Source organism: Catharus ustulatus, chromosome 8 (genome assembly GCF_009819885.2).
Source record: "Catharus ustulatus isolate bCatUst1 chromosome 8, bCatUst1.pri.v2, whole genome shotgun sequence".
Classification (NCBI taxonomy): Eukaryota; Metazoa; Chordata; class Aves; order Passeriformes; family Turdidae; genus Catharus; species Catharus ustulatus.
The window spans coordinates 15,888,130-15,901,737 of NC_046228.1; the positions used below are offsets into that span (position 1 = coordinate 15,888,130).

At 35.4% G+C, this 13,608-nt stretch overlaps 1 protein-coding gene across 2 annotated transcripts in view; it reads left to right on the forward strand.

Annotated features, from left to right (window-relative positions):
- EXOC6 (exocyst complex component 6) overlaps positions 1-13,608 on the forward strand; it is an 87,589-nt gene that overhangs the window by 49,332 nt on the left and 24,649 nt on the right. The window contains exons 19-20 of one of the 2 annotated variants that reach the window (XM_033065865.2): positions 124-153; positions 5,710-5,851. In XM_033065865.2, coding sequence (XP_032921756.1) covers positions 124-153; positions 5,710-5,851 — 172 coding nt within the window. The remainder of the gene's footprint in view (positions 1-123; positions 154-5,709; positions 5,852-13,608) is intronic. The other variant, XM_033065866.2, reaches the window with a different exon arrangement.

The following is a 13,608-nucleotide window of genomic DNA, read 5'->3' on the forward strand; positions in this document are numbered from 1 at the left end:
TTGTTCTTTTTGTACACTTTTTCTTATCTTTTATTGCTACCAATTTTTTTATTCTTTTTTTTTTGAAGTTGACAGTACATCTTAATTTTTTTGTTTTGACTGCCTTACTGGTTTCCTTCTCAGCATAACAACAATGACCATGCAGCTATGTCGGTAAGTAGATGCAAGATGAAGAAAAAGCATGTGAACGGAAAAACTATGAACTGCCTGCAGGCTTATTGCTTCAGTTTTTAATCATTTAATAAAAAGACCCTTTCTGTTTTGCTGATAACTTGCTGTGTACCTTGTGTGGATGCATGCAGGGATCAGGTTAATGACTAACATTGGGCTTTCATAGACTGGGACAGACAGCGGGAGTCCTAAAAACCTTGCAGAAGGTTGATGGGGTGTGCCTTGCATCCCAAATGAGGTAATTTAGAGACTGAGACCTCTTGAAAGAGAGGTCAGGTATCAAAATAAGCTATGAGACATGCATACAGAATTAGGATAGAGTGATATAGCTGAATAAAGAATCAGTAAAAGTTCCATCGTTCCTCTGCTACATTTGTCTGGGGTCAAGGGAATGTGTGTGCTGGTGTTCATTTGCTTTTAAATTTTTTTTAAAGAAACTGATGATTTGCGTTTAAGCATTTTCCCATCCCGTGATTATTTTCAGGTTGTAATTTTTTTCATATGAGGAATTTATTTTGATTTGGCATAAGCATTGCCGTGGTAATGAAAGTGATGATGTTAATATTACTAAATTATTAAAACCTGGAGAATGGATCTAGCAGAGGGCTCCCAAGTTGTTAGGAACCTAGAGCATGGGTTGTTACAAGTGGAGGTGTAGGAGGGTGGAGTATTTAGTCTGTTAAAGAGAAGGCTGAGAAGAGATCCAGTGACAGCCTACAATCTCTTGAAGAACAAATACAAAACTGGTGGAGCCAAATTTCTTGGACTGACAGATTTGGACCTGGCTGTGGTCCCAGGTAGAAGCTTCGGAGGTGGAGCTTTGATATTTGGGGGAAAGAGTGCTTGAATAGAGCAGTGCAGTGTTGAAGGAGATTGCACAGAGGGTGCTGAATTCCCATCCTCAGTTACTTTGAAGAGTCTGCAGGAAGAAAGGTCAATGGACCTGAAGCAGTGTCGGCAATAAGGCTCCAAGTAGAAGGTTGGACCAGATGGCGATGGTGGTTCATTCCAACCGACACTTCTGTCATTTGAACACTCAGTATCCGGGTGAACTGTCAGGCTAATAGGTCATGAGCTCTCTGTTCTGTGTAGAAATATTTCCTGTTAGTATTGGAAAGGTCTCAGGCTGCTGGTTATTTTATGATCGAGGACTAGCAGAATTTCAGCAACGTGGAACACAGAAACCGTGTGGCTTTTGGAAGGTTAAAATTGAAAAGTCGTGCAGTTTTTAATATTTGTTTTCTGAATTCACAAGAATTTAATCTTTTGAGATTATGTTTATGTCCCCTTTTAAGTTCATCTTGCCGTTCATGGTGCCATTAGATGCTTTAAATCATAAAGCAAATTAAAGTTTCATTATACAGCCATTAATCTCATGAAATAAATTAGATGATCAAACTTGTTATTAAGGAACTACCTACTTTAGTTTTATTTTGAAGAGTTAGGGAAAAATGTTACTTTGTATTTCCAGATCAGTTAACTTGAAATCATAGTGGGTCTGTATGTAAGTGGTTTTAATCTAAATTTAGAATTAGCTGAAATTTTATTCTAGATACCTGCCTTGTCAATGCAAAGTTGAAAAAGAGTTGCCATTGAAAAGAGACTGTTGCAAATTAGTTTAAATTAGGTATTTTAAATTGTTTCAGTAGCATTTGGGGCAGAGACTGAACATAAAATTGATTCTTTAAAATTCCATTCATGTTTTTAGAATAATTTTATTCTATCAGTAGTTTAAAAGCTGGAGTTTTTAACCTTAAAATTTGTATGTTTAATTTATTTGCATTCAGAGAGAATAACATTATGTTATTTCATATTGCTAAATAATTCCTCACCTTAGCATCTTAGATTAACGGAAAAGTTTTGTTATTTTCTTTTTATGCTGAGGATGGCAGTTTGTGTTATTTTATTGTTTCTGTGATTGGCAGCAAAAGCCTAATTTCACAGCTTGCAGTGAGAGTGCAGGGGTGGTGGTTTTCTGCAGCTATATTCAAAAACTGTCAATCAACAGCCTCCACAGGCTACTTAGAGAATGGGTCTTCTTACAGACTTCTCCAACTGCTGCTTCATGCTGTCTTTGATTGGCACAGCCTGGCAGGGAGGATGGATGAATCTGTCACTGGCTGGTTAATTGTGTTGCTGGTCTCAGCCTGACATCAGGTCTTTGACTCCTAAGTGGCTCAATACAAAACAAATTAGCAGATTGTAGTCATATTTCTCATTCTATATGCTTTGACTTTGCTGAATGCAGTCCATAAATCATATTGACTGACACCATAGTGAATGATGAAAGCTGCTTTTGAGACAGCTAGCATGGGTTTTAGAAAGCAGCACCGCGAAGGTGCCGTGGAAGGATGCATATGGCTGACCCTTTGGGAATTTCCTAGGAGCCAAATGTCTCTTTACTACAATTGTTCTTAGGAGAAAAGCTTTTGGGTCCTATAAAAAAGGATTTAATATGTCAGCAGATTCTCTTTACAAGCTCCTTTGAAATATAAGAAGTTTGTCTAAGGGTTTTCTCCTTTTACAAACTTGTATTTCAGCAAAATGTGAAGGCTGGGTGAAAAAACAGTTGCCTTTAACACTGTTAGCAGGTGTTTTTGTGTATAGAATAGGGTCCTTGTTTCCTAAACTTTACACTGATTGAGTGGAAGAATAGGTTTTGTAGATAGGAGCAATTAGCATAGGCGCAGCAGAGACAATAGTAGTGTCTCCAAATGGGAGGCAACTGGGGCGAATGTGAGAAGCCTGCTGAATCTCTGCATGCTGCTGAATATAGGTATTTAATTGCTAGATAACCATGGCCACCCCCACCCCCTTAAATAATAATAATAGTAATTTTAAAAAGCAAAAATAACAAACATCAAGACTGTTTTAAAATTAACTGACATTTATTCAATCCTGAAAAATAAGTGTTACAGCTATATTCATGAATCCTTACATTTCCTCTTCAAAATGCTTTATGAAAAATTGGCAAGGAATTGATGATGTGGTAGATGTTGGAAATTTGGAGATTAATTTTTAACTAGATCCTGTTTTTCAAACACAAATGTTAATTTCAGTCTTTTCTGGCTATCATACATCCAGTGTCTTTTGAACTAGTAAACACTGAATTTTGAAGAGGATAACAATATAGTTCACATTTCTCTTAGTTAAAATTCAGCATTTTGATAGATATGTGTAGTTTTGTTTTTTCTCTAAATTTGAGAATATTAAGTGTTTTCTATTAAGTATCAACTGTGTATAATAAACCTGTAGTATTTGTTGATGTGTCATTTGAACAATAAGCCTGTAGTTCAAGTTACATAGTTGGAAATAGGTTTTATGTTAGGATGTTTCCATTTTATGAAACTTTAAAACCAACATTAAATGTACATGTATTGATACTTACTTGAAGTCTGAGTGGCTTTAGTTGTGTCATTTCTGTATTGTAACCATTATCCTGTGCTCCAGTACTATTGATATTTGCCAGATTGTAGCAATTAACTACACATGCTTGTTAGAAATATAAAATTCTGTCATTTATTTAAGATAACGGAGGAGTGTGCATTGTTCCCATATGAAATAAACTGAACTTTAAAAATTTTCATGACAGCCTATTAATCTGGCTGAACTTTTATTACATTATAGTGGCAGCATAAATAGGACATGGAGCTGATTTGATGGAGCAGTACATTAAACAGAGATGCACTAGTTGTTCCATTAAATCAAAATGACATTTCCATTAAGTATTTCAAACGCACTACACTGTAATTACATGAACTGTGGCCCATTTAGTCCCCTTCTCACCTCCCTTTTTCCTTCCTTTTTTGCCTATTCTTTTTTTCTTCTTTTTCCCCCATTCATATTGATATTGTTCTGCTTGGGGAATAGAGCTGCATGTCTCCCAGTGTAATTGCTCTTGGGTTTGGGAGACTTTTAAGCATGCTGTTCTTGCATTGTTTCTTACATTCTTTGTTGTCAGTTCATCTATTTTGCTCAAATATGTTATTTGCTTTTCTGAGATTTTCAATTAAGAAACTGACATGTCATTTTAGATAAAAAGCTCCTTACAGTTCAAGGTGTCCTAATGCTAAAAAAGAGTTACCAACAGCTATTTATTGTTTCAGTGTGAATGTGAAGAGAGTTGAAAGCTTTCTGTTGTGTTCACTATATTTTAATTACCTTTTAACAAATAATGGATTTTTAAAGCATTAAATGCTTGGGGCCAAATTTGCTTTCTCTTACGAAAATTTTGTGCACATGAAAATTCAATCATCTTAGCAAGTTAACTTAGTAAGGACAAGATCAGGCTCTTCAGATGCTGGGGCAGAACTTTTTGGGACAGTGAAGTGTCCATTGTAGTTGTTCATTACTTATACCTGTTTCTGGGAGTCAACAGTGAATTGATCAACCTGACTTTGTAGAAAACAGCTGGAGAACCATGATTTTAGAGAAAAAGGTGACATCACTGTACTGATGGATAGAAGTAAAAAAATAGTGGCGTGTGCTCCAGTAGCTCTGCTATGTTATGATTTCTTTTGTGTAAATGTGTTGTTACCTTTGTTTCAATATCATTATAACATACACATCAGTTGAAGAGAGTGGTTTCAGTACATTAAACTACAGAGATTCATATAGTTGTATTTGACACCCAAGTTCACTCTGTTTTAAAAGATGGCAGTGCTGTGAATAGAGTGGGGCCATCTGGTTTGGTATCTGGTCTCAAGAGGTTTTTGTAACTTTAAGGTAGAATGAATTTTGTTAGTTTTACATTTTTCTGTACTAAATTTTAAATAATTTATGAAGGTGAATGTCTGGCTTTGTGTTTTGTTTTTTGATCTCATGTTGGGAAAATTGTCTGAATTGCATGTAGACAATACAGCGCAATATTGCCAACTAGACTGTGATTGGGAAATTATTTCTATTTTGTACAGCAGAGGGCTACATTTCATTTTGCAAGCAGTTGATCACTGACAGCACTAGTTTATTAAGCACCTGAGATGGTGGATTAGCATGAATTTTTAAAATCATTTAGCAGCAAACTTTGAGATGGAATCTGAGCAGTAAAACTACCAACAGTTAGCAGTAGCTCTTACAAGAAATGCCCCAAACAATTGCAGTCATTTTGGATTATATAAAGTTGAGGTTTTTTAAAATTTGCTATTGTTAAAAATATGCAGCATGTTGATTTTCATTACATTCTTGCTTTCATTCTCTTTGGGTTAAAAATATTTAAATAAATCCACAAAGCTGTTCATATGCTTCAGCAACTTTAATTGTCATTGTTTTGGAAATGTCCTTGTATTCATGAAGACTGTTGGATTGCTGGAAGAATTTCAGTAATTGTTGCTTTAACATCTATTTAATTTAGTTCTCTGTTTGATCTAGTAGAAACCAATCTAATAGGTCAAAGAAATAACAGAAGTATAATCTCTCTCTTTCTAATCTAAGTATTGTATCATTAAGACTTAGAATGCATATTAAAATCAAATCAGATGAGCTGTTCTTTAGTGATGTATCATTTGTTTCTATTGTAAAACTTGTTGCTTTTTCTACTAGGGGAAAGTGGCCCAGACAGCTTGCATGTCAGCCTGCCAGCACCTTTCAATGTCCCTAATGCAGATGCTACTGGACAGTGAATTAAAACAAATAAGCATGGGAGCAATTCAGCAGTTTAATTTAGATGTGATACAGTGTGAATGTAAGTATATATTCCCATCTGTATTGTATTAACATTGAAAAAAGTTATTTAATGTAAGCTATATATATGCAGTGATCCTTCTCTGTAATCTATTAAACCTTTGTCTTTTATTTAAAAAAATAGTATTACAGTACATCTTCTTGTAAAAGTATTTATGTGTGAGTATGTTGGCATTCCTGGGAAATTTTTAAATGAAACTTTTAACTAAAATATTTAAATTGAGACATACATTGTTGCTACTCCTAATGGGATCATAATCACTACAAGCAGTAAAGATTTAGTTTAGTACAAAATTGCCCAAAACTACTACATAAATATTATGTTTTACTGGTTAAGAAAAAAAGATCAAATGTCTATGAAATTTCCATATTTCCTCTTGAGTTTACCTATTATGATAAAAATGTTAAATGTGCTGTTATGTAGGGTTTCCCACTCCTAGAACTGCCACTACCTTCCTGTGCAGAATAATAGTGCTCATTTAGTAAACATTAGCTGTTGTTTTATTGCCATTGTTCAAAATATGGTATCAGAATTGTTTTATAAACTGGTTCAATGCAGCACTAAGGCAGGATTAATTACCTCGTGTTGCGTGGAGCTCGTGGTTCAGGGTGAGTTGTTAGTCTGTAAGAGGGAAGTTCCATGAATAGGAGGTGTTAGAACTGGCTTTGTAGTTGATGACTGAGATACAGTGGAAAAGCTCACTAGAGTTTTTTTTCAATGTGTATTTTTCAGATTCTTCTACTCTGTTGCTTTTTTTTCTCAAAGTATCTTTCCTGTTATATGTTTGAAGCATAGGTCTCAATGATTTTTGGTGAGAGCTATAAAATGGGTCATATCCTGAGGCTTTTAGTTTGGATACATGAAAAAAATTTATGACTACTCTATTAGAAGCCACCTATGGGAAACTGAAAATTTAACTTCAAGCAATTTGGTTAGCATCACAAAAGGTTCTTGTGGGAGTCCAGAAACAGACTTAAAGGGCATTTTTGACATTTTAACCATATACTTGTCTTTCCTTCTCCTGCCTTATTTGTTACATTCCAGCTGAACTCAGTAACAGGTAGAGCAGACATCTTTCTGACAGTCCCTCACTGTCCAGCCTTAAGGCCTTTCAGGGCATGGAGCAACCTGACAGGACTATCAGGGTCAAATTGATAGAATATTTGTGATTGTGACATTAAAATTCTGTGATTGTACAAGTTAACCAAACAGATCATAATTTGACTTTTCTTACTTCTGATATGTTTGATGTTGCAAATTTAACGGTGTACTTTTCAGGTAGGTACACAGCAGTGTGTTTGTGCATTTGTGTAGTTTCCTAGATGTAAAAATGATACCAGATGTTAAAGGAGAAATTATACAGTATTCATAATACTGACATCATAATCATCCATCTTAACAAGCTGAATTAATGCAACCATTAAACCATCATGTGCCTTCTGAACAAATAGTGTAACAGTGAAGAAAATTTATCCATTATAGTACTATTCTGTTTCTAATATTTAAAGTATCAGCTGTGAACAACACAGTACCTCACTACTTTTTGTAGATTAACGATGCCCTGTTTCACCCTGGGATTTCTAGCAGTACAGGGGATAAGATGCATGTCTTGCAGGTGGCTTTCACAGTATGAACAGTATATTCACAGCAAAGAAGGGAGAAGTTCCACTGTTTCCAGCTGTCATCTGGTCTTTGTGTTGTTTTCAGACCTTTTTCTTCTTAGGCAAAGGCTGATATGTGCCCTGATTAGTGTAATCCTGATTTCTCTTACCATTCTGTCTGTCATCTTTGGTTGATGCACATCAGAAACTTTACTCGGTGAGGAAATCTTAGTAGAGTTTTATTTGATCTAAAATGATAACATTTCATTATTTTAAAATAATAAAATAACTGTAAGATGACATGGTTTTTCATATGTATCTATTATTCTGAGTGTATGGCATGGACAGGACATAACAAAACTTTGGCCAAAATAAGAAAGTTTCAGAAAGCTAGTAACTGAAAACTGAAAAATGCATTCTTCCACCACTGTGTAATTTCTGGCATGGGCTGTACAACTGCTGGTAGAATGAACTTAATTTCTTCCTTTGTGAAAAGCTTTTAAAGCATGTTAGAAAAAAAATTGGTTTTCCACAGAAACCCTTTGAGTAGTTTAAATACAATTATGGAAGCTTGTCAGAATAATGTGTTGCAACCACATTTTGCAGTCTGTGGAATAAAGAAGTGACAAGATTTTGCTCAGATTGCTTTGCTGATGTGGTTTCATTCATAAGGTCCATCACAGGCACATTCCAGGCCTCACTGTGATGCCTGTGATTTATGTTCTTGCTCATCACCCTCCCCCAGCTTTATTCTTTGATGCTTTGGGATTAATGGATACGACAGTGACATTTCAATTAGTGCTTAGAGTGTGCGAATTATTCACAACTGTTGGGAGTTTTCTACTGTATTGTATTAATGGGTTTGACATTTTACTTAATGGGGTATAATCAGATGAATTTTGAACTAAGAATTTAGATGACATGTAGAAAGTTATTAATATCTGAAAGTAAACTGTTATAAATTCTTGCAAATATTGTAGATTTTTTTTCAGATCTTTAACATTATAATTTTATTCTTTCCAATATAAACTGGGAGATACAAATAAAATCAGAAAAATGTGATAATAGTAATGAAAAAAACTAGTAAGTTAAAAAACAATCAACAGTCAAAACAACAATCCAGCAATCTGTCAAAGTCAATAAGTGCTCTTCTTAGTGGCAAAGGATAGGTAGAGGTAGAGTGATAAATGGACTTCCAAGAATGGAAGGTGGAATGGAAGGAAGTTATCTGGTGGTGAACTGGGATTTTTGTTATCCTGCACTAAATTTTCATACAGTGGAGTACCTATAATAGTTAACTTCAAAAAGCAGAGTAGAAAATCTGTAAATATCTGATGTTTTTGCTCAACAATAATAATAACAACATCAGGTGGTCTTATCTCATGATTTGTAAGGGAAAAAAAAATACCATCATCTTGCTCTTCTTCTAGCATATTTTTTGTTTCCTTCCAAACATTCTAAAATATTTTTTTATTTCAGTTTGTCCTGTTCTAATCAAAGTATTTCTCTACTTTCTCTGTGAATTTTATAACCTAGAGCAGTGTTTTACCCCTGTATTTCATAGCATTCTTTCTCAGTGGTTATTTTCACTAGGATGATTGAGATTCCTGAAACACTGTTCAGAAAATAGAGTGTACTAAGTCCCATTGAATAAAATCCAAAGAGTATTCTTTTGCTTCAGTGTGTTACATTTTGGTTTCCCAAGGAAGGAAATGGGTTGGGAAGTGGGTGTTTGCTGTTTTTTGATGATTAAATTCAAATGTGGGTTACTCTATCTCACTTTATAGGAAGAAAGTTGTATATAATAAGAAATGAGCTTTTCAGAGACATCGTCCAGATCTACTTAGCTTGCATCAGCTTCTTATTAAGGAATTAGAATTTGTCTGAAGTTGTAATTGTTGGAAGAGCTAAATTTTTAAAAAAAATTTTAATGTGTTTTAACATAGATGAATTGTGAGGTAGGATTAGTTAACAGAATGAAGTATGAGTGAGTGGGCATCCTTCTTTGCCCAGATGTGAAAGGGTGAAAAGGTTTTGTGTCTTGCCTATAAACAATCAAGGGCTAGTGGAGAGTTAGTGCAAAGCTGGGTGCTCTGTATTTTCCTCATCAGCCTTGCGTGTGGTTTCCTGGCAGTCCCTCCTTTCACCCTCTGCATGGAGAGCGGCAGTATCCAAGAGCAAGTGACAGCCTCACCGAAGTGTTCTCTGCTGAGCACACACAAAAGTAGTCTGCAGGTGGGCATGCCAGAAGCTGAGGAACCCAGAGCCTGTTTTTCCTTGAAAAGGCACCATGTTCTTGTCTGGAGGCCCTGGCTTTACCTGCCTGCTGTCTCGTCTGGGCAGTCAGGTTAGCTTCACTCGCTGGAAGCCATCCTTCATCTGCCGCTCGCATATGGCAGCACGGGCGGGAGAGGAAGCAGCCAGACCTTGCTGGCACTGAGGCTGCTGCCTGGCCAGCTGGCAGCTCCCTCAGCAAGGCTCCCTCCAGGCGTGTTTGAACAGCTGGAGCATCCAACAGGGCTGCAAAGTGGCTGAGGCAGCTGAGATAGTCACCTGATTCTCTGCTCTTCCTTTAAAAATACTTCTGTAGCTTTGCAGTCCTGCCTGTGAATCAGTGCTATGGGACTGGAGTTAAACTATCCTAATTTAGCTTTTGATTCCAAGTCTGGACTCTGGTTTTTAATTTCTTCCACTGAGCAGCAAAACTGTTTGTCAAGAATTAGGTATTGAATTCCCAAACTGCCAGAGAGGCACAAAATACAGGATTTTGAGAAAATAAAATTTAGAGACCTAAATTAATAAATCTAAAATTGTGTAGAAATTTAGTGCAATTTACAGTTAAAGATGTCTTAAATTCCATTTAGTAGATATAGCCTTTATCTTAAGATCTCCATTAATACTTATGTATGTATATGTCAATTCTCATATATCCTGTATACAAAATGCAATTATAAGATCAAAGCAAAATCTTCAAAAGAAAATGGACTGAAGTAATATTTCCAACATTTATATTCATCACTATAATTTATGTGTTACCTCCCAGCCTGTTTTTGTATTACTATGTATTTGTTTCATTTGATCCTGGCTTCTTTATATTCCTAAACTGCCTGTTACAGGAAGTATGTTGAGATTGTACATATTGAGGACCCACGTTGTTCTACATACACAGTGTCAGCAAAGCAGAGGAAGAGAAGAGTTAACAAAAACCTTGTGAATACCAGATTCATATAATGTATATTTTCAACTGATTTTTCCGAAACGTTTGAGTTTCAGATTCAAACTGCCAAACAAGCAGTGAGTGACAGTTTAATAGTGACTTTTGCATTTCATTCTCCTGTATTATAAAATTCCAGAGTGCTTTTATGCACATTAAGCCAAACAACCAACCAGCCCCCTACCCCTGCAAATCCTCTTTAAGCCTAGAATGATTGTAGGGGGTGAATATTTTAAAAGATGTATATATGACAGTGTTTCATTACTATCTAGAAAAGGGCCCTTAGGACAAAGACATTAAGAATGTTAATCCTGTTCTTATATCGTCCTAATATGCTGCGCAGTAGAAAATATTTAATTAGCTTTGTAAAATTGTTAGCAAAACTTAAAAGCCCTGTGCTGAGGGCGGAGGTGGAACTGTCGGACTGTTACCATAAGTAGATTATCTTTTTGCCCTCTGAACTCATGAAATTATAATAATGAAACAAATTCTATTGTAGTCAACCTGTCAGAGTGTTCCAAATGTGAGAATAAATGCTTGTGCTATAATGAGTATCCCTAATGTTGTAAATGTATTCATAATATAAAAATGTAGTTTAAGAGAACAAAGCTTATACAACAATTAAGTTTGGTGCACTGTGTAATTCTTGTTCTATACCTGCAATGCTAGGAGGTATTATGTAGAGAAACAAAATTGTTCTGCATTATTTAATGCATTAGGATAAATTCCAAACTCTCTTAGCCTGATGAGCACACAAAAGATGCAAATATTTGCCCTGTGGCATGTAAGAGTATTAAGAATATTCTGCTGTAGGAAGATATCTCCTGAAGTATAAAGTGCCAAAAGCTAGCTGAAAAGATTTTCTGAAGGTCACATTTTTCAGTTATATTTACTTTTCAGTACTGTAACCCTTTTTTAACCACTCATCTTTCTCACAGTGCTAGCCAGAATTGTGGAGTGGCTGGAAGAGCTGAGACTCTGGTGGGGAAGCTGGTCAGTGTGTATGAACAGAAAGTTAGGATCAGATCAGATGATTTGATGGGCCTTACCTTTCTGGTTTAAGGGGTCTAGAAAAGACACCTTCTGACCATCATGTTTATCCTCTTTATTAATGTGCTGCCATGGCTCACAACTCATGTATCTCTTACCTGTTTGCTGTGGAGCTTTGCTTAGGATTCCCTGCTGGAGTGTGGTATTCCATTGTAAACTCTGGGTTTGGCTGACCTCAGAGCCCAGCTTCATGTCCATAAGAAAGGAAATACCTGCAGAAGACAGCCATGTAGACATGTAGGCCTTTAGCCTAAGTTGTTCAGAAGGGTGCCTAAGGTTTCTGGGTTAAGGCATCTTTGTAATTCTACAGGTTGGTGATTGTACAGGCTTTTTTGTCTTTGTTGATTTAAGGAGTTTATTATGAGAAAATGCTCCCTACAAATTACTGAATTTAAGGTATGTTTTTTCTACTGTTTTTTAGCTTTTTTTTTTTTGGCATCTTTGTGGTAAATTAAAATTCCCTGAAAACGCCTCTAGAAAGTTGGTGTTATTTATAAAATACGAAGACCAGACAATTTTAACATTCACACTTTTATACAGTAATCATTTGCCAATGTTACCAGTACTTGTCTGTGACATTACTGTGGTCTCCCTAAGGCATTTGATTGCTATTTTTTATTTCTTTAGTTGATAAAGAAAAGTTGTAGTACAGTTGAATTCATTATCCTATTACATGACTCTCATAAAATAACTTGTGCTTTAGTGTAATAAAAATAATAAATTCCACTGGTAAAGCTGCTACTCTAATACTATATACATCTACTACTGGGCTGTTTTTAAGTATTTAAGTATCCTAGTAGTTTCTTGTAAGCAAGAGTCTTTATCTAAAATTGTATTCCATATAGTTATTTTTGGACTTACGAAATAGTCAATCTGTATTCATTAGTCTGCTTTAAATTGAAACCATACTTTCAGAAATAAATGTTTGAGGCCATTATTTTACCATCGTGCTAGCTCAGAGGTTTTCTGAATTTTTACCTCCACATAATCTGCATTTTCTGACTAGCCATTTAAAAAAATACATTAAGGATTTCATATTACTTCTAAATGTTAGTATTAAGGACAGTAAAGTTTAGCACTGGGTCTGGAAATTGGATACATGTTTTGTTTCCTCTACCATTGAATGACCTGTTTCTCAGACTTGGAAAGAAGTACAACCTTTCACTACCTCTTATGATGCTTCTCTAACACTGTTGAAGTAGTATCTACTTTGTTTTGTTGACAGCTCTACCTGAAGGGTGTAAGAAAAATACTCTTAAGTTATTTTGAAATAAGAGAACTAATCTGAGTGAGGATGTGAGCCAGTGGTTGTTTGTCTTTGTTATTAACTTGTGACTGGGATAATAACAACAAAAAATGTATTTATTTTTAGGTTTAACAACTGTTGATCTCTTCCTAATTTAAATAAATAGCTGACTTTCTTTCACTTACTGTGTTGCTGGTTTTTGTATTACGACTATATTTTTGCCTGCCAATTTTGACAGCCAGTTTGGGTGCAAAATGAGCAGAAGTTCATTACTGATAAGCAGGCTAAAAGGCATGAGCAGGCATTTTAGCTGTGCTCTGACATTGGCACATAGGGCTTTCTATCCGTTCCTTACACATGAAACTAAGTTCCACCTTAATGTTTGTTCTTTAATGCTGTTTAGCTGGAGGTGGAGGTTTTACAGCATGGATTCTGTAACAAAGGCAAATGTTTGAAAATACATTGACAGCCATGGAATTGGCATTATTTTGAAATTCTTCAGTAATCGTGCACCTCAGGCTAAAAAATATCTTGGTTTCTGTGGTTGTAGCATTACTACTGGGATAGAATTATAAACAAAATTTCTTTAAAAAAAGAATTTTTAAGCATAATACTCCTAAAAGTATTATTCTTTGAGATTATTGGA